The sequence below is a fragment of the Rhinoderma darwinii genome, chromosome 13 (genome assembly GCF_050947455.1).
Source record: "Rhinoderma darwinii isolate aRhiDar2 chromosome 13, aRhiDar2.hap1, whole genome shotgun sequence".
In the NCBI taxonomy this organism is placed as follows: Eukaryota; Metazoa; Chordata; class Amphibia; order Anura; family Rhinodermatidae; genus Rhinoderma; species Rhinoderma darwinii.
This window is the reverse complement of record NC_134699.1, coordinates 21,568,187-21,593,061: the sequence shown is the minus strand read 5'-3', so window position 1 is coordinate 21,593,061 and position 24,875 is coordinate 21,568,187. Positions and strand designations below refer to the sequence as shown.

The 24,875-nt window shown below is 43.3% G+C and overlaps 1 protein-coding gene across 2 annotated transcripts in view; it reads left to right on the top strand.

Moving 5' to 3' along the window:
* RARA (retinoic acid receptor alpha) overlaps positions 1-24,875 on the top strand; it is a 117,513-nt gene that overhangs the window by 29,153 nt on the left and 63,485 nt on the right. For both annotated transcript variants that reach the window (XM_075845947.1, XM_075845946.1), the window contains exon 2: positions 19,279-19,739. In XM_075845947.1, coding sequence (XP_075702062.1) covers positions 19,562-19,739 — 178 coding nt within the window. In that variant the 5' untranslated portion in view covers positions 19,279-19,561. The remainder of the gene's footprint in view (positions 1-19,278; positions 19,740-24,875) is intronic.

The window sequence follows — 24,875 nt, the reverse complement described above, 5'->3', positions numbered from 1 at the left end:
CACATACCCCTCTTGCAGATAGTGCTACATATCCCCTCTTGCAGATAGTACCACACAGCCCCCATTGTACATAGTGCAACATACCCCCTTGTAGATAGTGCCACACACAACCCCTGTCGTAGATGGTGCCACACACAACCCCTGTCGTAGATGGTGCCACATAGCCCCCCCTTGTAGATGGTGCCACATAGCCCCCCCTTGTAGATGGTGCCACATAGCCCCCACTTGTATATGGTGCCACATAGCCCCCACTTGTAGATGGTGCCACATAGCCCCCACTTGTAGATGGTGCCACATAGCCCCCACTTGTAGATGGTGCCACATAGCCCCCCATGTAGATAGTGCTACATCACCCCCATGTAGATAGTGCCACCCCAAACAAATAAAGACATTTATACTCACCTAGCCCCATTCCCGCAATGAACGGAGCTGCTCCACAGCCTCATCAACAGCCTGAGACGGGACCCTTGCATAGGCCGGCGTGATGATCACGTCATCACGCCGGCCTGTGCAGCCTTCGGGATCCCGTCCCAGCTCCTTATAGGCTGCAGGTCTAATGTGACCGCTAGCCTAGTAAACGGAAGAGCAGGGAGCTAGCTCCCTGCTCTGCAATAGTGTTCAATTGTATCTGCGTCCTAAGGAATGAGAGGGCCTGGCCCGGGCCCCCGTGGCAGCCGCTATGGCTGCTACAGCGGTCGTTACGACACTGAATATGTTCATACGTGTCCGACACAATGCAAATCTGATGTATGTTTACTACAGAACGCAAAAAGGGAGAGACATGTGAATAAAGCTGTGCCAGGTGGGGAGAAGCCAGAGGGAAGACTACTCCCCATTCCCGGCTCTTTTTCAAACCATATTTTCTTGCAAAGACTGCAGTAAAGTTTCGTTATTTGTAATGAGGGAGCCTGTCGGTATTTTATTCTGCCTGTGTTTAGAGCAGCATAAATCTGCTGGAAGGTTCCTTTTAAAGGTGTTGTCTGCTTTGGATAAATCCGTTTGTTAGAAGTGTATCTGTATGATAAACTGATCACCCAAGCGATCAGCTGTAATCTGTAAGGAGAACCAATCAACAAGTGTTCAATTTCCATGCAGTGCCTCCACAGGGGAAATTAAGCATTACGCAGGTACTCCTGAGTGAGAAGCTCTTTGTAGCAACTTTCTAGATCATAGATAAAGGTCCTAAAAGAACAACCCCTTTAATGAAGATCTATCTATCATTTCTAGTTGATTATTTCTTGAAAATCATGCCTGGCTGTAGAAATATATACTTTCTTAGTTAAGTGCACCTGTCACTTACACATGGCGAACGCAGCTTGCTGCATTTTGCTTTATGGGTTCTTTTAGTACTTTTTGATTCAGACCACATAAAGAAGGTAGCAGACATGTTTAGGTTTAGTCTAGACAGCTATTTATAACGGAATGGGGCATACATAAAGAAGAAGGCATCTCCTGATTGTTGCCTCCCCCACACCATATTTCTTTGTAGGAGAGAAGAGTGGCATAACTCTCAGGGTTGTTAATCCTTTCTAATTTTCTATTATTGCAATTTTTATGGAGAAGGGCTTCTTCACTAAATCAAATATGTATTGTACATGTATTTAGTGCAGTGCCCTCTGTAGATAATTCCACACACAACCCTTTGTAGATAGTGCCACACACCCCTTTGTAGATACTACCACACACACCCCTTTCTAGATAGTGCCACACATATCCCCCTATAGATATCTCCATTGGGGATCCCTCTAGGAGTGGAATCCCCAGCCAAACCGTTGCCGGCACTTTGGCTGGGGATTCCTCTCCTGGAGGAGCCCCTGACGTCACTGTCCATATATGGACAGTTACGCGAGAGGCCTCGTCTGTCAGCGGAATCCCCGACCAGTGTGCTCTGGCTGAGGATTCCACTCCTAGAGGGAGCCCCAATAAAGCTATCTATAGAGGGGAGTGTAGCACTGTCCACAGGGTGGCATGTGTGGTGTTGCACTAACTACAGGGGGTGTGTGCAGCGCTCCTTCGGCCTGCTCTCCCGCTGTCATCGGGCCACAGATGACCGCTTCAGGGACCAAATGCTCTAAAATATGGCGTTTTTTTTCTCCATTGAACTATCACTTATGTTTTAAGCAGCAATAAGTCTAGATTGTATCCTGTTGGTAATACTTGGAGACAATCTTGGAAATGTCGCTTAAGTAAAATTCAGAGTGTTGGCACAGAGACTTCTTGTACTGCTGGTGATGGGGGGGGGGGGGGGTGGTATCCCGACCATGGGGAGCATTGAACTGTCTACACCAGCATATTTCTGGCACAGTGGCACAGAATGAGTTACATCTTCCCACTGGAAGTGTTAATTGGAAGCACAAGGATCTGTTTTTGGAGTGTAGTTCATGTTTATACCTAAATATAGAGTCACAGTCCTTGTAGTAAAACCTCACACATGTGGAGAACATGGAAATTATTCTGTGTCCTGGTGAGTGAGCGTGTGTGGGCCAGGGCCACGCACAAGCCCCTGAGTCATTGCTTGGTTTCTGTACAGTTCACTGTGGTGCAAATTATCAGGACAGGATCACACAATGCTGTTTCTATATAATTTACAGTGATCTCCTAAATGTAGATTATCAGGACAGGATCACACAGTGCTGGTTTCTATATAATGTACAGCATCTCCTGACTGTAGATTATCAGGACAGGATCACACAGTGCTGGTTTCTATATAATGTACAGCATCTCCTGACTGTAGATTATCAGGACAGGATCACACAGTGCTGGTTTCTATATAATGTACAGCATCTCCTGACTGCACATTATCAGGACAGGATCACACAGTGCTGGTTTCTATATAATGTACAGTGATCTGACTGTAGATTATCAGGACAGGATCACACAGTGCTGGTTTCTATATAATGTACAGTGATCTGACTGTAGATTATCAGGACAGGATCACACAGTGCTGGTTTCCATCTACTGTTGCCTTACAGAAGTGACCTTAGTTGTTTGTAGCTGTCATGTCTGTGTGATTTTTTTTTTTTCTTTGTTTTGTTTTTCTCTTTCTTCACCTGTCTGTCTTGGGGCGGAATTCCTGGAATCTGAAGTCTTTCAGGTTCATTTCACCCTGTTTGTTTCCAGGAAATTCAGCCCTGGGCCCCGCAAAAAACACTCACACTGACTTTAACATGATCAAGTTGTGTGTTTATTGAGATTATATTTATAATGTGTATTTAATTAATACTAAAACTCGGGGAGTCATTTTCAGGAAGTGAGAGTCTGAATTGTCTACCCGTGAGTACTAGTGACAGGAAGTGGCATTTTGCCGGGCACAGCTGGTAGTCACGCCAGGAAGTATGAGGTCAGCCAGGGATGGGGGGCGTATAGTACAGCCTGTCTGGGTTGGGTTGGTGGGAGAAGGTGGGGGCACAGCGGAAAGAGAGAGCAGAAAGAGAAGGGAAGTGAGAGTGTTTTGTCAGTGTGTAGAGTAAATTGCAGACTAGTGTTACTGACTATAGTTGTTTTACTCATTTAAAAAAACATTTCTGCAATGAAAAATGAACCTATAATATGGAAGTTCTAATAGATTGTTTTTCTTCGTGTTGTCATCCTTTTAAGCGAGTTATATCAATTTCAAGGCTTTTTCTGTCGGATTTTGTATGAATCTAACAAAAAAAAGTTCCATGTTGCATTTGATGCAGTATTAGGGTATGTTCACACGCTTAACCAAAAACATCTGAAAATACGGAGCTGTTTTCAAGGGAAAACCGCTCCTGATTTTCAGACGTTTTTTAAGCCACTCAAGATATTCGCAGCGTTTTTTACGGCCCAAAAAGTGACATGCACTGCTTTTTCACAGCCGTTTTTCAAAACAGGCGCGTAAAAAAAACGGCCCATCGGTTCTGCTTCCGATTTATCTGCAGTTTTTCAGGAGTTTACGGCCCGAAAATAGGCCGTGTGAACATTGCCTTATGGAAATCGCGATTTATAAGCATTGTTTCTAGGGGAGAATTTCTTGGTAATATGGTGCAGTATGGCACATGGAGTGCCTATGGCTTACAGAGCTGCATGTGCCTTTCCACAGGTTCCGTGTGCACCGCTCTGCCATGTGCATGTGGTCTTAGGGCTTATTCAGACAAACATATATAGTCCATGTGACGGCCATTTTTGTATTTCTATGAAACTGTTCACACAGTCGTTGTTTTAATGGACCGTGTGAAGGGCCCGTGAAAAAGTAGGACATGTCCTATTTTTGTCAGTTTTCACAGATCCCTCAATAGACTCAGGTATATGAGGGATATGTGAAAACGGGTCCCGTACGGTTGTGACGTTTGAATAAAGCCTTAGGGCTTATTTAGACGAACGTGTAATACGTCCGTGCAACGCGCGTCTATGGGGCCATGCAGACTGTCCGTGAGTTTCACACAGCGTGTGTCCGCTGCGTAAAACTGAAGACATGTCCGTTATTTGTGCATTGTTCGCGCATCACGCACCCATTGAAGTCAATGGGTGCGTGAAAATCACGCTCAGCACACGGAAGCACTTCGGTGTGACGCGCGTGATTCGCGCAACAGCAGTAAAAAGTATGAATGAAAACAGAAAAGCACCACGTACATACAAGCAGAGTGTCATAATGATGGCGGCTGCGCAAAAATCACGCAGCCACGCATCATACACAGCTGACACACGGAGCTGTTAAGTACCTTTTGCGCGCGCAAAATGCTGCGTTTTTTCGCGCGCAAAAGGCACAGGCTCTTTTAAATCTGGCCTTACTCTGATTAAGATGCTCTTACTTACCCTTCTATGCTTCAGCAGCTGTTTTCTTCCCCAACACCTATTTGCCCTACTTCTTTTGTATCGTTCCCTTCTTACACCTATGTTCTGCATTGTTTTTCAGAAGTCCTCATCTTATCTTGTTTATTTCTCTCCTCTGGACAATTCTTACTTGTTAGGGTATGTGCACACACACTAATTACGTCCGTAATTGACGGACGTATTTCGGCCGCAAGTACCGGACCCAACACAGTGCAGGGAGCCGGGCTCCTAGCATCATAGTTATGTACGATGCTAGGAGTCCCTGCCTCTCTGCAGGACAACTGTCCCGTACTGTAATCATGTTTTCAGTACGGGACAGTAGTTCCATGGAGAGGCAGGGACTCCTAGCATCGTACATAACTATGATGCTAGGAGCCCGGCTCCCTGCACTGAGTTCGGTCCGGTACTTGCGCCCGAAATACGTCCGTCAATTACGGACGTAATTAGTGTGTGTGCACATACCCTTAGAAGGGTCCCTAGAAAATTAACTGATCACAAAGTCACCCTCTGCTGATTCAGTAATCAGCTGTGATCTATAGAGAAACCTGGCAGTAAGTGCTCCATTTCCATGCAGCGCCATCATAGGGGAAATTAAGCATTGCAGAACAGGTTCTCCAGAGAGAGACTTTATTTGTAACCAATCTCCACTCACTTTATTCACCTTTAGGCTGGATTCACACGAGCACATTACGTCCGTAAAGGACGGAACGTATTTCGGCCGCAAGTCCCGGACCGAACACACTGCAGGGAGCCGGGCTCCTAGCACCCTACTTATGTACGATGCTAGGAGCCCCTGCCTCGCTGCGGGACAACTGTCCCGTACTGTAATCCTGTTTTCAGTACGGGACAGTAGTTCCATGGAGAGACAGGGACTCCTAGCGTCGTACATAACTATGATGCTAGGTGCCCAACTCCCTGCAGTGTGTTCGGTCCGGGACTTGCGGCCGAAATACGTTCCGTCCTTTACGGACGTAATGTGCTCGTGTGAATCCAGCCTAATAGCGTATATAGTAATGGTTTTTCTAAACCGGATAACCACTTTAAGTTAAATGTCAGCCAAACCCTCTGATCTCCTGTACCGTTCCAAGTGTACATGTTGATAGAAGCAGTCGGGAGAACTGGAACATATGTGGCCTGCTTCACACAAATAATTGGGCACCAGCCATGATCACGCATCCTAATACATTCTCTGTTAATATGTTGTGCTTATCTTGGAGTTTGTAGGAAGGCATTTTTTTGCTTAGTCACGATATGTCCAAATAGGCTGTTTTAATGAACAGGATATGTCCATTGTTCCCTTTGAATGTATCCCTGTCCAGAGCAGCTTTCTAAGGTTCCTTTTACACGGGCCAATATGGGCCGTGAAAACTAGCGATTATCAACGAGACAGCTTGTTGATCAGCGTTCATTTGCTCCTTTCACAAGAGCGATGTTTGGTTATGCATGGGGACAAGCGATTGTTACTTCGATCATTTGTCCCCATACAGTTCCATCATGTCGGCAGTGCATCTCCGTGTTTACACAGGGAGACGCGCTGCCGACAACGATAATATTTAGAGCGGAACAATGCGATCAGCCGATAAACGAGCGTTTGCTCGTTCATCGGCTGATCGTTGCCCTGTTGTTTACAGAGGCCAATGATTGGGAACGAGCGTTTATATGAGCACTTGTTTGCCCGATCACTGGCCCGTGTAAAAGGGCCTTAAATTTACTACACTTATCCCCTCCTGCAGTCTTGGACCATAAAGCCGGCCTTACATAAGAACACAAGACAGAAACTTACAACCTCTCAGGAGGAGTACAGGAAAAAAGCTGCCAGGTACATCGGCCACGGGGTATCTGGAATATAAAAAGGGGTGACAAGAATTTGCTTTAAAAAAAAATAAATCTAATATAGTAGAAATAATCCATTACATGGCCAGCAAATATATCGAGGTAAGCTTACTTAAAGTCCAGCTTTTGGACACCTATATTATCAGAGTGTATTTTGAGGAACTGAGCAGGTCTAGTGCTCAGTCATAGATATATTTATTTCCGAAGGACCCCTATATACTCTGCTGAGACCAATTTCTCATGCCCCCTCCCTGCAATGCACATCTGCCCTTTGTGCTCATCACTCCTTATTGCCCTATCTACGTCTTACTAATTCCTGTGCCATCTGTCCCATCTTTCCTCACTGCTCATTTCCCTTTTCTTCCCTTGCTTTCCTACCCATCTCACACCTTTACTCCTCTCCACTTTCCCCCTCACTCTCTCCCACTTTCCCCTTTCTGTCTGTCTTCTCTTTTTCTCTCCCACCCCCTTCTCTTTGGCTCTCTCTAGAGGGGAAGGAACACCAACTTCCTGGAGAGAATCTCCAGGCCAAACATCTGAAAACAAGAAAGGAGAGCGGGGAGAGAGCAGACGGGTGGAGGGTGAGCGAGGAGCAGTAATCATGCACACATGTATTCCCACTGACGTACGGAAGTAAGGATGCATTTACAGGAGTCGTTTTTGGCGTGTTTTTTTTCTGCAATTTTTTGTAACCGTAGCAAATATTGCGGCGGTGCTTACAAAATTGGAGCGTTTTTGTCGTGATTACAAAAATGACTCGTGTATATACACCCGAACGCGTTTTACTCGAGGACATAAAACAACATGAATGGGGCATTTGTGTTATTTGGGTCTAGCGCAGGTACCATATACTGTGCACTATATTAATACGCCATAGAGTATAATATAGATATCCGTAAATAAAGACTATAGACGTGTACACTGATCCTAATATACCCTCAGATGCTCCAAATGTAAGCGTCTTGGATCTGCATCATGGCAGGCGTATTAGCACAGTGTAGATTTCCAGAGGCCGGAGCATCTGTCTTCCTCATAATATATTATTCTCCAGGTCCCATTTTTCACTCCTCTCTCCAACCTCTGGGCCTCCTTTTCCTTCCCCCATCCTTAGTATGTATGTCTGGCCGCTGTCCATACATCTCCTAAACCCAGATTTAATTTTAGGTAAGGCTCGGCCAAGCCTGGCCCCATTCTCCCACTCATACCACTAACAAGGCGATGAAAGGGTTACAGCCGTGGGTGGGGGAGAGCCTGTGCTATCAAACTGCAGCAGAAGAAACGCTCCCTGCCCTTTTGTGTGAGTAGTTGGTGTATGCATTTGTAAGTTTGCTATGTCTATGGGGAATCTCCTAAAATTTTATGGGGAATGTACGAGACAGACTGACTTAACTCTTTTGTTCCCTGGTGAACCGGTAATATATGTGTTTGAGAAATCTCTTCGGTACAGTAAATGTCAAACAATACATCAAGCCACGTTTGTTTGCTACATATTTTTGTCAGAAGTGTTGTAAGAATTCCTGACTTCTTGCATAAATCTTATAAAGTAAAAGCAACGTGTGCAATAAGCTATATGTAAGCTCTATCGTAATAGGAAGTGAAACAATTTTGTCATAATTCGCGCAATTGAAAGAGACAAAATAAAAACTTAAAGCGGTGCTTGGCAACCAGTGCATCATAATAACACCATAAGAATACAGGCCAGTCCTATATGGAACCAAAAGTCCTAGGGTGCCCAACCAGCCATTGCCTAGTACAGGGGTCAGAAACCTTCGGCACTCCAGCTGTTGTAAAACTACAATTCCCAGAATGCCCTAACAGTCTTTGTCTGGAATAATAAAGCCTTTGGCTGCCAGTGCATTCTGGGAATTGTAGTTCCACAACAGCTGTAGTGCCAAAGGTTTCTGACCCGTTCAGACAAAAAAATGCTCCATCGGCCAGAGTCCTTATTTCCCACAGGAATATTTTTTTTCTGTGTGTGTATACCGGTCTGTCAAAAATATTGGCACACTCTTCCTGTGGGAGCCATATTGCCCTATGTACAGCCTGTTTAAGTCATGCCAAGCTGGCATTTGACTGCAGCTTTGGCACAACTTAGTTACAATTAGGCCTTGTTCTCACAGTGCTGTTTTTGCATGTCTTTTTTTAAGCCAAAACCAGGAACGGAACCTAAACAGAAGAAATATATAAAGGAAGGCCTTATAGGTATGCTCTCCTGGATCCAATTCTGGTTTTGGCTTATGCATGCAAATCTGCAGTGTGTGAACAAGGCCTAAACATAAAAATATAAATACATATATAAAAAAATGTCCCTTTATAGATAAGCGTGCAAGATTTTCAGCAAGCTGCAGACACAGGGAGCCCTTTCCTCCCAGTTTCCTTTATTTGGGCTGAGGAACGGCTGGTGTCAGCAGTGTGCACCCACATGACATCACTGCTGAACTGGAAGTTAGTGGAATGGGGCGGGGCTTAGCCTCCATTGACTATAATGGACATAGTTAGCTGGGCAATGATGAAGGACCTGAAGCAGCAGGGAATCAGTGCAGCTGCAAGGCAAGAATGAGAGTTTTATATGTTTGTTGTTTTCATTTACTTTGTGTTGAGTTGTTTATGAATGGCGACTATGGTTATATACTTTTATTTTATTTTTGCAAGAAAACATAACAAAAATCTGCAGCGGAACTGAACATACCCTTTGTGCAAGTTACCCAGCTTTTCCAGATTACTGAAAGCCAAAGGCAATTTGGAAGCGAGGAGGAATATTGTTTTCGATAGATTTAGTATCCAGCAGTTTGTTACAACTCATCATGGTTTGCTACCCAGCCTTCTTGGTACACTGAATGGCAAATCTGCCTAGCTATGCTACAGTGCAGAGACCGCTTTACAGGTATTCATACCCATCTTTTTCAGGCTCCTGGATAGTAAATCTGACTAGTTTTGATATGAGATTTGGGATTTATCAGTGCTTAACTTGGCAGATCTGGCATTCTGCAGTTTGGGAACGCTGGGTACTAACCTCTGCGGAGATGTAATGGAAGCCACACTTGGTATAAACATTCTGAAGGTAAAAGTATTTCCGAATGTATGCCTCCAATGGATGCCGCTGTGTAAGCATACAGTGGCATTTATCGCCTGTAGGCTACCACCATGTTAAAAAATATATATATATACATACTGCACGATCTAAGTTTTTTCCGGTATGCTTCTGTATGGAATATAGCAGCAGACTACACTTTTCCATACAGTATAATAGAAAGTATACTGACCTATGCCCGCCGGACAAATGGACACTCTTTTAGCCTCTGTCAGATGAAGGGGAGCCTATGGATATATTTGACATGGGATGGGAGTTTTCCCAGGGCATACGCCAAGCGCACAATATGAGCACAGTGTCAATTTAGCTTAATATACACAAAACTACCTTGATACTATTTAGTATCAATTCATGCATACAGCGTCGGGACAATATACTACATATCCAGTTTCATTTCCTGTATACCTCCACGTTGTTTATTACCCATTTTTCCAAAAGACCTGACAGACAAATCTGCCTATTTATGCAGCGACATAGGTGGAATTAACACTCTAGGAAAGTTGGGTGACTTTTACCGTAGAGTTGTAATGGAGGCCCCAATTGCCTGTGTAAACACTACTGTCCTGATAGTATTGGGACAATGGTATATGTATGCTGCTTCTGTAAGATTGCTTCTGCCATGTACTATGCCACTATGTGTTCTAGCTCTGCTGCTGGTGCCACTATGCGCTCTACTGCTGGTGCCACTATATGTTCTAGTTCTACTGCTGGTGCCACTATGTGTTCTACTGCTGGTGCCACTATGTGTTCTACTGCTGGTGCCACTATGTGTTCTACTGCTGGTGCCACTGTGTGTTCTACTGCTGGTGCCACTGTGTGTTCTACTGCTGGTGCCACTGTGTGTTCTACTGCTGGTGCCACTGTGTGTTCTACTGCTGGTGCCACTGTGTGCTCTTCTGCTGGTGCCACTATGCACTCTACTGCTGGTGCCACTATGTGTTCTATTTCTACTGCTGGTGCCACTGTGTGCTCTACTGCTGGTGCCACTATGTGTTATAGTTCTACTGCTGGTGCCACTATGTGTTCTAGTTCTACTGCTGGTGCCACTATGTGTTCTAGTTCTACTGCTGGTGCCACTGTGTGCTCTACTGCTGGTGCCACTGTGTGTTCTAGTTCTACTGCTGGTGCCACTGTGTGTTCTAGTTCTACTGCTGGTGCCACTATGTGTTCTAGTTCTACTGCTGGTACCACTATGTGTTCTAGTTCTACTGCTGGTACCCACTATGTGTTCTAGTTCTACTGCTTGTGCCACTATGTATTCTAGTTCTACTGCTGGTGCCACTATGTATTCTAGTTCTACTGCTGGTGCCACTATGTGTTCTAGTTCTACTGCTGGTACCACTATGTGTTCTAGTTCTACTGCTGGTACCACTATGTGTTCTAGTTCTACTGCTGGTGCCACTATGTGTGTACTAATTGTGCTACTGCCAGTATTGTTACTGCATCTATTTAGCACTATTGGTAATTTAGGAGACTTCTTCCAGCTAAATGTCCACACAGCGTAGACAAACCGTATGCAGCCCCCCACCTAATTCACGATCATGAGAGGGAGGGGGGAGGAAACGTGGCTGGCTCCTAAGAGAATTCTACATTTTTATTTTTCACGTTTTGACTATGACAAATAGAACAGGAGATTATGTGAGTTTGTTTCTTGTTCTTTTTTTTTTTCTTTGTCTAAATTATAGGTTTAGTGCCCCCGACCATCTCACTGCAATATAAATGAGATGGGGTAGGGGGTTCGTACAAAGACAGTCACATGATTTGTTTTTTATTAACTTCAGTGAAATGTGACTCAGGCCGGATTCACACGAGCGTGTGCGTTTTGCCCGCGCAAAAGGCACTTAACAGCTCCATGTGTCAGCCCTGTATGATGCGCAGCTGCATGCTTTTCGCGCAGCCGCCATCATTATGACACTCCGTTTGGATGTTTGTAAACAGAAAAGCACGTGGTGCTTTTCTGTCTTCATTCATCCTTTTCACAGCTGTTGCGCGAATCACGCTCGTCCCACGGAAGTGCTTCCGTGTGGTATGAGTGATTTTCACGCACCCATTGACTTCAATGGGTGCGTGATGCACGAAATACGCCCAAAGAACGGACATGTCGTGACTTTTTCTCTGCGTAAAAATCACGCACCTGTCTGCACGGCCCCATAGACTAATATAGGTCTGTGCGACACGCGTGAAAATCACGCGCGTTGCACGGACGTATATCCCGTTCGTCTGAATAAGCCCTCAAGGTGAGAAGTCATGCAAATTAAATTGTGCCAAAGCCATGACACGCGATTCATCTTGTACAACTGACCTTCATTTGGGATGGTCCTCCCAGATTTGTCGTCTAGCACTCCTAAAATACCTTGTCTGCCATGCTTATGTGGAACTACAAGTTTACTCGTTTTCTTTCAGGAACCCTCCATTGGTTGTCTAGAATATATTATCATTCCATAAAATCATAGTCTTCACGTCTGTCTGCTTTCCTTTTTTCTCTTATCACCTTAAAGGGATTGTCTGATATTAGACTAAAATAGTCCACTTTTTTTTTTTTTTTCAGAAATAGCGCCACTTTTGTCTATGGTTGTTGTTTGTATTGCACCACAGCCTCATTTGATATGGTAAAGACCGCTCAAATTCTTGTTCTCGACCATTATCCTGTGTAAATCGGGCATCGATCATCCGACAAATGAGCAAACGCTTGTTCATCGGCTGATCAGTTCTTTTATGCGACCAGAAAAATGGATGCAAACGTATGGGGACTAACGGTCATATTAACGATCGTTCGTCCCCTGACGCTCAAATCATTGTCCCGATTAAATGGAGCAAACGAGCGCTGAACGACATTCTGTATCGTCGATCAGCACACATTTACCAGGTAGAATATCTGCTCGTGTAAAACAGCCCTTCGTTCTCTAGGTTTAGTGCTCCTCAGGTATTGCATTATACTTTCCAGATAGTTTTCTGTCATCTCTCTGGGGAAACCCCTACGCCGTACACCCAGTGCCGGTAATGCAAGTTTCACATTAGATTACATACACAAAAATACTGATGAGAAAAAAAATCCGCCCCCCTCCCCCCTGATCAGCGTTTTTATAGTTCATACAAGTCACCGCAAAATTTTGCATTCATATTTGTAAATGTTACAAGTCATTTTTTTAGCAATTGGCTTCTTACATTTAGTGGTCCTATAAAAAGCAGAAAAAAATAGTTTGGTATCCCTTTAAACAGCAGTGTTCTGGGAAAGCCTGGCCCGACGCCAGCAGTTGAGGATTGGGGTTGTGTTTCCAGACTCGGCTTTCATGCAGAACCTATTAAAATGTGTCTTGCAAGGCCGTTTTAGGACAAGCACAGCCTGGCATTGTGTATGAAAGTGGCGCGGCCTGGTCACTTTACGTCTGCTCCAGTTTCTCATCTCATACTCTTACATGCTTCTCTTGCCGCATTTACATATTTATTTTCACGAATATTTTGTATCGGAGCAATCTGCCTTCCTTGGATCAGCCCTTGACAATTATGATGTTTTTTTCTGTTTCTCATTATTTTTACTTGCCACATAAAACATTTGTCGTTCTCAATGCGGTAAGAAGATATAGATAGTGGACCCCATACATAAAGACTATTATGAAGCTATATCGAGAGGTGTCAACTCCGTGTTCTAAGCAATGTGAACCAGTCAAGAAGAAAAAAAAATGAAGCCTGGTTATTGAAGACGGCAACTACAAGTTTTCCATTGTGCGTTCATATGCAGTGTTTTTTGCTTCTGTGGCATTTTATAGCGGTATTGCAGTGCCGTCCTGCGTAGGTCTAGTTCTAGGAATATTTGCTATAACTACTTTGAGAAAAAAAAACAGACATTTTTTTTTTTTTTTTTTTGCAATGCGACTTTCTTGGCTGAGCATTCCCGTTCATTTCAGTGAGAAGAGGCGAATAAGATACCTCTAATGTGTCTGATCCTTCTTCTCCACGGAGCATATACCATATGTGCCATTTGCACAGGGACCCAGTAGGTAAGGTTATACAATTACTGTCTATTGAATTGCATGTAAGAGACTATTAGGATGCAGTCACAGGCAGCAGATTTTGCGTCTAAACTTTTCTGTGACTGAAAATCTGTTACATCCATCTGAATGGGGTTGTTTCTGCAGCTGGTGCAAGGATTTCTAAAAGTTTCATACAGATGAATGGAACTGGTTTTCAATCACAAAAAATTTCAGAAACAAAATCTGACGCCTGTGACTAAGGGCCTGTTCACATCAGCGTTGGCTTTCCGTTCCGTCTGAGGTTTCCGTCGGGTGAACCCCGCAACGGAAAGTCAAACTGAAACCACAGCTACCGTTTCAGTCACCATTGATATCAATGGTGACGGAAACATTGCTAATGGTTTCCGTTCGTCACCATTTCGGGAGGTTTCCGTTTTAACGACGGAGTCAATAACGCAGTCGACCTGACGGAAACCTCAGACGGAACCCCGGAAACGGAAAGCGAACAGTGATGTGCACAGGCCCTTACCCTTAAGCTGGGTTCGCAACTGCGTCGTTGCTTTCCGTTGTGCTGCTCCGACATAGGAGCAGAAGAAATAAAAATCGGAAGCGATGGTTCCGTTGCATCACGGACACCACTGACTTTAATGGGTTCTGTCGGCAGTATGTCCGTAATTTTACTGGAAACCATAGTGCAGTACTATTGGTTTCAGTAATCTCTGTCGGATCTGCGACAGAGGCCCCTAACAGCCTCCAACGCAGATGTGAACAGAGCTTTAGAGAGACATAGGGGGATACTCTGTGGTGAGCAAGGAGCCCATATAGTGTTTGGGCATTAGGGCCTTCTCCTCTCTGTGTCTTCCACTGCTTCTTTCCCACGACGAGACTGTTATACACATTAGATGGTTAGCCGATCTTGCAAAAATTCGGGGGTCTTGCGTACTTTCATCCAATGTGTGTGGTCAGCTTTGGGCTTTAATTCCTGATGTTGGAATAAGTGAAGCTCTTCTAATTTGCTGATGGTAGGAGGAACGCTTTGTGGTAGGCTTCACATTCGGCATATGATTATCAAGGCTATCTTGATGGGATTTTAACTACTTCCTTGTCTGGAGTGTCGACTGACTTCATGCCAGCTAATAGGACATTTGCACAATGTGTTAGGCAATTCTCAAAGTTACAGAAATCTTGATTTTGTCTGGTTGGTCTGGTATTTCCAGTGCCGATTCTTCTTATCGATTTATAATATCTTTTGCCCGTCTCATATCTGTTGGTCTCTTAAGGCCCATTCACACAGCCATTATTGGTCCAGTGCGAACCATAACAGAACAATAAGCATTCATAATGATAATCACTCTGTGTAAATGAGAGTGTAATGTTTTTTTTAGGGGGGTTTTATTACTTGGTTGATTGATTGTGCATGTGTAGTAATTAAAATTATCACTGGGATATTTACTTCAAATCTCAGGAATTTTTAAAATACGATGTGTAAAAAGGAGTAACTATTTCCTTTACTCGGTAATCACTTACTGGGTCGTGCTCCCTGTAAACCGACCTTTGCCCCGTGCTCATGTGTCTTTGTCCCGGTCTCGCACTATACCTGCTTATGTCTGTCTGTGAAGCTGGATATTGACGTCAACGATCATATTTATTGCTGCACAAACGATACGATCAGCTGATGAACGAACATTTGCTCTTTCATTGGTTTATCGTTGCCCTCTTTACACAGGGCAATAATCTGGAATGAGCCTTCATATGAACGCTTGTTTACCCGAGCATTGGCCAGTGTAGAGGGTCCTTTAGACAACTTTGGTCTGAACGTTGTTTGGCTGGCGGGTATCAGGATCCACCAGATGCACCTATTTGCTGGTTATCCCTTGGGAAAACAATAGAGGATTGACAAAAAAAATCCAACCAAGTAGAGCCTCTTTTTCCATAATATTAAATAGCCGATGGGGTCTGTTACCAAAACAAAAAACAAGGTTTCTGCCTGTCTCATTACCACTTTTGTATTTTATTGCCTCTACCACCCTTCATATGGTTCCTTCATCTCCCTTAAGCCTCTTGTTTGTCTATCCTCTGAGCGTTTGTATAAGTTCTCCCGATCATATAATGTTCTTCTGCCAGACATGGGTCAAACTCACCCACCAGAGGATCCTCTGGTGTTCCCTGGTTCTAACACAATAATGGGCCCCTACCTACAACAACAGGGTACCAAAAGTCATGCAGAAGACAACCCCATTTGGAATCCATCTATATTCATAGGTTGCTACATAGCTAACCTTTTAAGGTGCCTATACATATTAGATGAACGGCGGCTGAAACACGCCCGATCCCTTGTTCTCACAGGAGATAAGCCACCACCAATGGAGCCTGGTATGAAGTAAAGGCCCTTATACACAGGCCAATGATCGGGCAAACCAAGTGTTCATATGAAATCTCGTTCCCAATCATTGCCCTGTGTAAACAGAGCAACGATTAGCCGATGAACGAGCAAACGTTCATTCATCGCTGATCTGCTTGCTTATGCAGCCGATAAAATGGTTGCTAGTCAGCAAAATATCTCCCGGTGGAAGATGTGCCACTAACATGATGGAAATGCATGGGGACAAACGATCGTTGTAACCATCATGTGAGAACGACAGCCGATCAACGAGCGGTCTCATCGATTGGCGCTCATTTTCAAGGCCAAAATCGGGCCATGTAAGAGGACCTTTTACTTCCCTCTCCCCATTGAGTACAAATTTATTCACAGTTGAGCTTGCGTGTATATGGCGGGATCAGGAGGAGTAGCTGTCAGTCAAAAGAGCGTTGGTCCGCCAGCTATCTAAGGTGTATGGCCACCTTTCGATTTTATCAGTTGATATAACATGTGTGCAATGATAACGGCAAAGTCTGTGATGCAAATAAAAGTGGACATGCACGTGTCCTGCATAGCGTGAAGGGGGATCATCAGAATAATTTCAACTGAGTGCAACGTTATATCTGATTTGTATCTAAAGTAAAAATATCACTACAATACAAAAATGTGTTTGTCAGCCACCTGACTAAACTTGTCGGGCTGTAAATGCACGCTGTATGTAAAACAGCATGGACCCCTTGGCTGACTGATCGAGAGGGTTCACCTGACCAAAAAAGTAAGATGCTCTGTTTTACATAAAGCATGCTCTTACAGCCCATTATTAGGAGTCATATTAGGAGTCCAGGGCAATGTTCAGTGGGCTCTATTGCACCCACTAATTTACTGATATTGGGTCATCTGATTGTGTTAATTTACAGAGGTCTCTCTAGTGACCAATTCTTTTTAAACTGTTCATACAGAGGTATTTAGTTACAATAGGAAAGATTTTCCCATGGGAGAACCCTGCCGACGGGTATTTGTCATATGCTTTGCTCTCAATGGGAATGTCTGTGCCAATTGTTATTGAACCATATGATTGTAGTGTCAATGACTTATATATTCACAAATTATAAGTCTACTACATTTCCTGACTATTGGAGTAGAGTGGTACCTAACTATGTAAATCATTTTGTCTCCATAATTACACATAACTGTCTCCGACTGATCATTAATGGTTGGAACGTCTGTATTATTGGCGCATTTGTTGCCACCTTTCTATCTCTGTATGTGATCTGTGTGTGCATATATCGGACTATCCTTTATGTACTTGTTTGTTGGCCTTTTTTCTGTGTGTTTATTTGCTTGCCTGTATTTTTGTGTCCCACTTCCTGCTTGTCTGTCCTCTTTCTATGTGTGTATTATTTGCGTTGGCTTTCTTTTACGTACTTATCTCTATGCGCCATCTCCAGTATGCATGTCTGTCTATCCTCTGCAGTGTGTGCAGATATCTATGCGTCTTCAGCCTGTGTTTCTGGCTTCGTATCCTCTCCACAGTGCATAATTCTGTCTTTCCACTATTTGTGTCTGTATTTCCCCAGTTAAGTGTGCCGATCTCTATACATGTCTATCCTCTGTATGTATGTCTGCCATCTATATTCCCCTGCTAGTGCACATGTCCGGCTGTCTATCCTCTGTGCTGTGTGTATGTCTCCACTCCTATGTATGTCCATATCTATATTCTTTTGGCACAGCACATGTCTGGCTGTCTATCCTCTGTGCTGTGTGTATGTCTCCACTCTATGTATGTCCATATCTATATTCTTTTGGCACAGCACATGTCTGGCTGTCTATCCTCTGTGCTGTGTGTATGTCTCCACTCTATGTATGTCCATATCTATATTCTTTTGGCACAGCACATGTCTGGTTGTCTATCCTCTGTGCTGTGTGTATGTCTCTGCTTTGTATGTGTGTGTTTCCAGCAGCGTTCCCCTCCACTGTGCATGTCTCCTTACAATCTGCGCTGTGTATATGTGTCTCTTCTATCCTCTTTGTGTATGTATTTAGCAGTGTTCCCCCTCCATTGTGCATGTCTCTTACTGTCTAGCCTCCTTGCTGTGCATATGTGTCTCTTCTCTTCTCTGCTCCTGTATGTGTGTGTCTCTTGCTATGTGGCACTGTTGTCTACTCCTACTGCGTTTTTATATTTGTGTCTTTTCTCTGTATTTGTCCTCGGAGTGTACCTGTATGCGCTACAGCCTTTGTGCTATTCTTTATTGTTCTTTTCTCATTTTATTCTGTGCCCTTTCCTTTTTGTCCCCCGAATCTTTATCGGACTGTCTGTCCTGCTCTTTCTTCCTGAATGTCTCTTCTGACAATTTCTCGATTTGTCTTGGCTTTGCCGTGCATCCCCCCCCCCCCCACTGCCTTTCTCTTGTTCTGACTCCTGTACAGATCTTCGATAGCCCCATTTTTCGCTTGGTGTAATTGAACTGTATGGACGGGTCTTTTCTCACGCCACGTTGAGATTTACGACCCTCGAATCCCAGAATAATAAAAAAAAAAAATCCTCCCAAATCCCCCTTCCCGGCCGGCGTATAATCAGCGTGATGGATCCGCCGCGTCCCACACTGCAGGCATCTGTCCCCCAGTGTACATACAGGGAAAGCAACGAGGAGGTTGATGGTGAAGAAATGGAGAGAATGAGTGGGGGACGGTGAAGGAGGCAATAGGTGGGGTTAAGAGATGGTATTATTTATCAAAGATGATGAATAAGTAGACACGACAGCAGAAAAAGAGGAATGTTAAATAAAGTGGCGAACCTGAGGGAAGAAAACACATTACGTGAGCAGGTCCGTGGAATTTCAAGGCCCTGAGGCTTGGTATACAGCTGTTCAATTGACGTGTAGTAGGACACGTTAGTAGGAACATACATGAAGGTTGGTAAGGGATGGAAGACCTTTGGCAAGACTTGGGTTGGTGTAGGTGGCTGAGGTGGTGACAGAAGGCCAACAAGGGCCTGGCGGTTCACTGGAGATGGTACTAGAAAAAGAAGATTATGGATTGACAGATGATGGATAGGGAGGTCTCTTAACGTCAAGAGTTTTCTCGATATGAATGGGCAAGCTGTAGGCTAAATGGCAGAGGAGCTCAAAAATACACCATAAAACTTTGTCTTTCTATCTTTGCTAACTCTAGATGTCGTTTTCTTTCAGTCCGAATGCTTCTTACGATTTCATGATTTTGTCTTGCAGTGATTCCTGCCCTGTCCAGTACCTATCACATCTTCAAGAAATCCGAAGTTGCTCTATCCCTGGTCCATGGGACACTGGGTGCCTGCAGAACTCTTTATCACCTTCACCGGGATTTTTGGCCAGTAATCCTATAAGTGTGTTAATTTCTTGCTGGATCTCAACTTTGAGCCTTGGATTTACTGCACCTTTCCACTTGCTTTTGGGGGGTGTATCCCCTCTTTAGTGCAGCTATAGATGGAAATTCGAAGGGCTTGAGCCAGTCTGGTAGACTGGGCATCTGGCAATGACTAGTAACGATTCTCCCTGCCCGCCGTCTGGGCCAGGTCACATGAATGGATACCCTGTTCCTCATTATGCCTTCTTCTTTCCTCACATGCTTGGTGGTGTATCCCCTCCAGGAGCTTTGCCCGGAGTACAGCACCAGCTTCCTCTCAGTGGATATAGTACACCGTCTCCAGCGAGTGAGTATTGCTACCTTCCATTCTATGTTATTCAATTGCTTATTGAAATACTATGTACATGTCTCTATTATTTATTAACATGTTAAGCTTATTTGTTTACATGCGTCTCTTTACACATACGGTGTGTCCTTTTTTTTTTAATTCTTTTTTTGTCTTATTAGAGCTTTCAGGGAATAAAAAAAATACTATTCCTACTTTCTAAAGTACTCACTGTTGAAATTCAGACCATGAGTCCAGAGTTGGGTACCAAGCCGATGGGTAGTGTTTATATACCTACGTCCAAACTCGTGTTGGTACATGGGAGGATGTCTCTTACATATCATGAAGCGCAAGAAGGGTGGTGCAAAATACAAGTCATTTATCCTTGCCTTGGCTTCGGAGGGAATGAAGTTATTATAGAAGTTGTCCAGGATTAGAAAAACACATCTGATTATTTTTTTTTACAAAAACAGCAACACTCCTGGTTATGTGTGGTATTGCGGCTCAGCCCCGTTCATTTCAATGGAGATGCAATACCAGACACAGCCTATGGACAGGTGTGGCGCTGTGAAAGAAATCAGACATGTTCTTCTAATCCTGGACAACCACCCCCGAATATCACAAAATTTAGGAGAAGTAAGCATTATGTGGATGCAGAAACCCAATAATCTGCTCTTACAGTGTTTTTTTTTGGGGGGGGGGGGGTTCTGATTGTTCGCTTAGGTCTCAGATACATGGACGGTTTTTAACATGTATTTGCTTTTATACATAAGTTAATTTCTGTTTCCTTTGCAAACAACACTACGTGCTACGGCGGTAAGATATACAACCTCATAAACTGGTGGAGTAGAAAAAAAAAGATCTGACGTTTGAATGTTACACTATATTGGTTTCATTAGATTTCCTTCGCTAGATTACTAAATAATTTACAGGTAACAGTACAGTTAAGGCAGCAGGGTCTCATGAATGTGTGCGCTTTATTAACATGTGTGGAACAGAGCGCACGTTTTATGCTTTTCTGCCGTTTTAGTTTTGCATTTATGTATGTAATGTAACATCACTGCTTAAAATCTAATATTTGGGGATCCAACACAAAGGATTTTGCTATTTTTGCCCCTTGTTCAAGTGTAGGAGTGTTGGTCGCAATAACTATAAACTATAAATACATTTAAATCAGTAATAGGATTAAGTTATTAATAGTAGTGTAATCGAGCATTTTTTTTAGTTATTACTATAATTTTAATGTTTTTTTTTTATATTTATTTAAAAAAAAAAAAATTTATTCCGTTATTTTAGATAAATATCCCTGCTGTTCTAATGGAGACATTGTGATTAGGCCAGATCTCACGGAGTCCTCACATGGACACAGATGGCTCTGTTGTTATTAGAGATAGATCTGAGTGACTCCCTGTTTGATTGATTTACCTGTTCCGCTCAGGGGGCCTGATCCCAGGACATTTGCTCATGTTGGGGGTGTTTGGAATAAATAGCTGGAAGGAGTTTTTCCTCCTCCACAGGCCGTCATATCCCAAAGTGCAAATCTTCTGGCTTTGATTAAAATTCAAGTCTCGGAAAGGCCGTTACTCTAAATGTGTTGCAGTATATTTTAACAATGTGGCCTCATAAATGTACCTTAAATTTTAAGTCTTGACTGTTCCTTCCTCTCCTCGGTGCATGCTCAGAGATTTGCAACGTTATGGGATTATATTTGCTGAACAACTTTGTTGCAAGATTGATGATTTTATTTTTTGGCCTTCTGAGGTCTTTGTGTCCTGAAGGCCCCTTTGGAGCATTTGTGAGCCAAAATTCTGCATCAAAAATAGGAATAACTGCATTACCGTCAATCTAGGAATAGAATATTCAGAGTTTTTATTTTAGACGTAAATTAATTAGGATTATTTGGATGTATTTTTTATTTTATTTTCCTAATGTGGCAAAATGGATCGCAATTCCACAGTGACCTGATTGTAGCCAATGACATATTACGAGAATCAATCAGTGATCATGAGAGAGTCCCCCGGATGCTCTGGTTTCTTCTATTTTCCAAAATTTTACTGGTAGTTGAAATGGTGTCCCATAAAATTGGTATTTTTTATAGTAGGGTGGCTTGGTCGCTCAATGGTTGCACTAGTCTTTCACTAGGCTGGAGCCATGGGTTCAAATCCAACTGGGGCAACATCTAGGTAAAGTTTGTCTGTTCTTCTTTTGTTTGCAAGGGTTTCTTCTGGGTGATTGGCGTCCTATAGAATTGTCCCTAGACATGGGTATGTCATAGATGTGTTGGCCCCATATAATTAAAAGGTATAATCGCAGTGGTCCTGGCCTTATCTTAATGAATACATTGATTTTACATAAATGCTGTAAAAATATGATGTAAGTGATAACTTGCAGGGTGTTGTGATCGTACAAGGCCATGTCTGGTGACCTAAGGCTGGCTCCAAATGTGATGGATCTATACAGTGAAGCCGATTCTAGGGTCACAATGTGTCCTCGCCTTGCAGGAATAGTCTACACATTTTTTATATTTCCTAAAATAATGTATGGTGCATTTTTCATGTTTTTTTTTTATAACTCTAAAATGAAATTTTTAACTAAAAATGTAATAAATGTGGCCAGACTCTTGACGCCAGTATGCATTTGGCTCGGTAATCAATGGGTTACAGAGTATCTGTTGTTTTCCCATCCTGAGGCGGCAGGTCAATGGTGGATGATAAATTCTCGGTCCTGTCCCTGATTACATTTGCTACTGACAGCTTGTGTATCAGCGGCAGAATAATCAGTTGCTTCTGGGTAGAGGGGCCAGACTGGGTGTCGGGGGACTGAGTAAACCCCCTCATTTTAGGGCTATTACACTATTACTACATATCTCCTCCAATAACGCAATGATATAAGACCTTCTGCCATCTCTTGCTCTCTGTTAACACTGCCCTGATCCATATTCCTTTGGATCAGGTGTAGAAAGGTGTCCTTATCTAGGATCGGATGACAGTGCATGAATATTTCAGGATGCAGTGAGCGTGCTCTGTGATCAGGCATCAGAACAGATACGTCTTATCTTTTTCTAATACATTGACATCAGGACATGTACCAGATCTTTTTCCTAATAAACCCACAGTGGGTCATATGGTTTTCACATTATAACACCCTCCTCTTTCACCTTTATAGAGCTTCCTATTCAAACAAGATAAAAGTTGACAGATCCCACAAATTTTTCCAGAATCCCGCAATGAACTTATGTAGAAGGGGTCCCAAATGTCCTTGGGAGAAAGTAATGACCAGCTCGCTTGGTCCTATATGACCAGACACTGTTTTAGTGATTTTGCACATGTGGTGGTTTAATTTTTCTCAAGACATTTGCTATTCTTTCATACCATTTTTTTTTTTTAGGGGTATATTATACAAAACATTTAGATAGTGATAATATGCAAAATGAAGAATGTAAAAAATATAAATGGGTTCTTCATTTTGTTTTGTCATTTTCACGTATGTATAGTCTCGAGTGATTGGGGTGGCCTATGGGTAAGTTTTCTTTTTATAATATCCTTTTGTATATTTATATGTTCCCCAAGAGATTACAGACCCCTGGACATTCAGACGTTATATTTATTTTATCAATATCACTAAGGTCCGAATGGTTAATTGTGAATCAACTCATAAGAAATAGAAATCCCCAGTGTCAAGTGAATGGCTGCAAAGTCACCTCCAAATGGGTTTGTCTTTTGCTGGACCTTAGCGACCCTGTTGTATTAGTGGCTCATTATTGTATCAGACAATCGCAAAAATTGGGGATCCCAATATAGCGATGGCCAGACGGTGTCGAAACACATAGCCGATTTTATCATGAAAAAAATATATAATTCTATTTTAATCCTTCTTCTCGCCTTGGATGTTGGCAGTGCTATATTGGGATCCCCAATTTTTTCTTTGGAAATTGTCTGTTATCTAAGCGGTGATGATTGGCACCGACCAGTCAGGGACAGCCGCAGCTGACAATTTGTGTACACGTACAGACCAGTATTGTACCTGGACTGTACAACACCAAAAGTTGAGCATATATATCAAACGCTCTCCTCTGCACCTTGTAATGATCTGCACGGTGTGGCACCCTATGTCTTTTTCTCTTCCCTGTATTATTGTGTCAGAGCCTGGGCCAGCCATGGTAACCTCTGGTGCTCTGTTGGGCCAGTCCAACCCTGACTTCCTTTATAGATAAAACAAGATGTAGAAACCACGCACCACCTCCTAAGGCTGGATTCACACGAGCATGTTCGGTCCGTAAAGGACGGAACGTATTTTGGCCGCAAGTCCCGGACCGAACACACTGCAGGGAGCCGGGCTCCTAGCATCATAGTTATGTACGACGCTAGGAGTCCTTGCCTCTCCGTGGAACTACTGTCCCGTACTGAAAACATGATTACAGTACGGGTCAGTTGTCCCGCAACGAGGCAGGGACTCCTAGCGTCGTACATAACTATGATGCTAGGAGCCCGGCTCCCTGCAGTGTGTTCGGTCCGGGACTTGCGGCCGAAATACGTTCCGTCCATTACGGACCGAACATGCTCGTGTAAATCCAGCCTAATACAGAGAACACAATATACATTCTCTCAGTTCTTCATATACACGTTGCTTCTCACCTTCTCATATGCAAAAAGAGGAAAACATCCCTTTCAATTCCTGTTATATAACATAAGGACAGGTCCTTTTCTCCAGCTTGCAATGTACAGATGTTGAGGACAGGTCCCTTCTGCCTACAAATATGAGAAGAACACTTACCTAGTTGACCTTCAGAACGCTGGAGACATTTTCATGTTTAGGTGTGAATTTGGTCAAGTGATAATTGAAAAACCATGTTTCCTTGTGGCTTTTTTTGTGCTGTTGCCATAACAAGTCCCTTGAGGGCTAGGCATGTAACCCGTTGGTTGTCAGGCGACAGTGCTATGAAATAAACAGACTTTTGTATATATCCTTACATGCATGGCGTTGGTGAGCTCTTCTTTATGTTAGGCAGGTGAAGAGTTATTTCTAGCATGACCAACGCTTGGTCACAAGTATCCAAAGCAAAACTAAATACATTTACAGTTCACTCAAGGTTACAGGGCAGCATGGTTGTCTCTTTTTATAGTCCCTTTCCATTAGAAAGGCCACCTCAGAATAAGC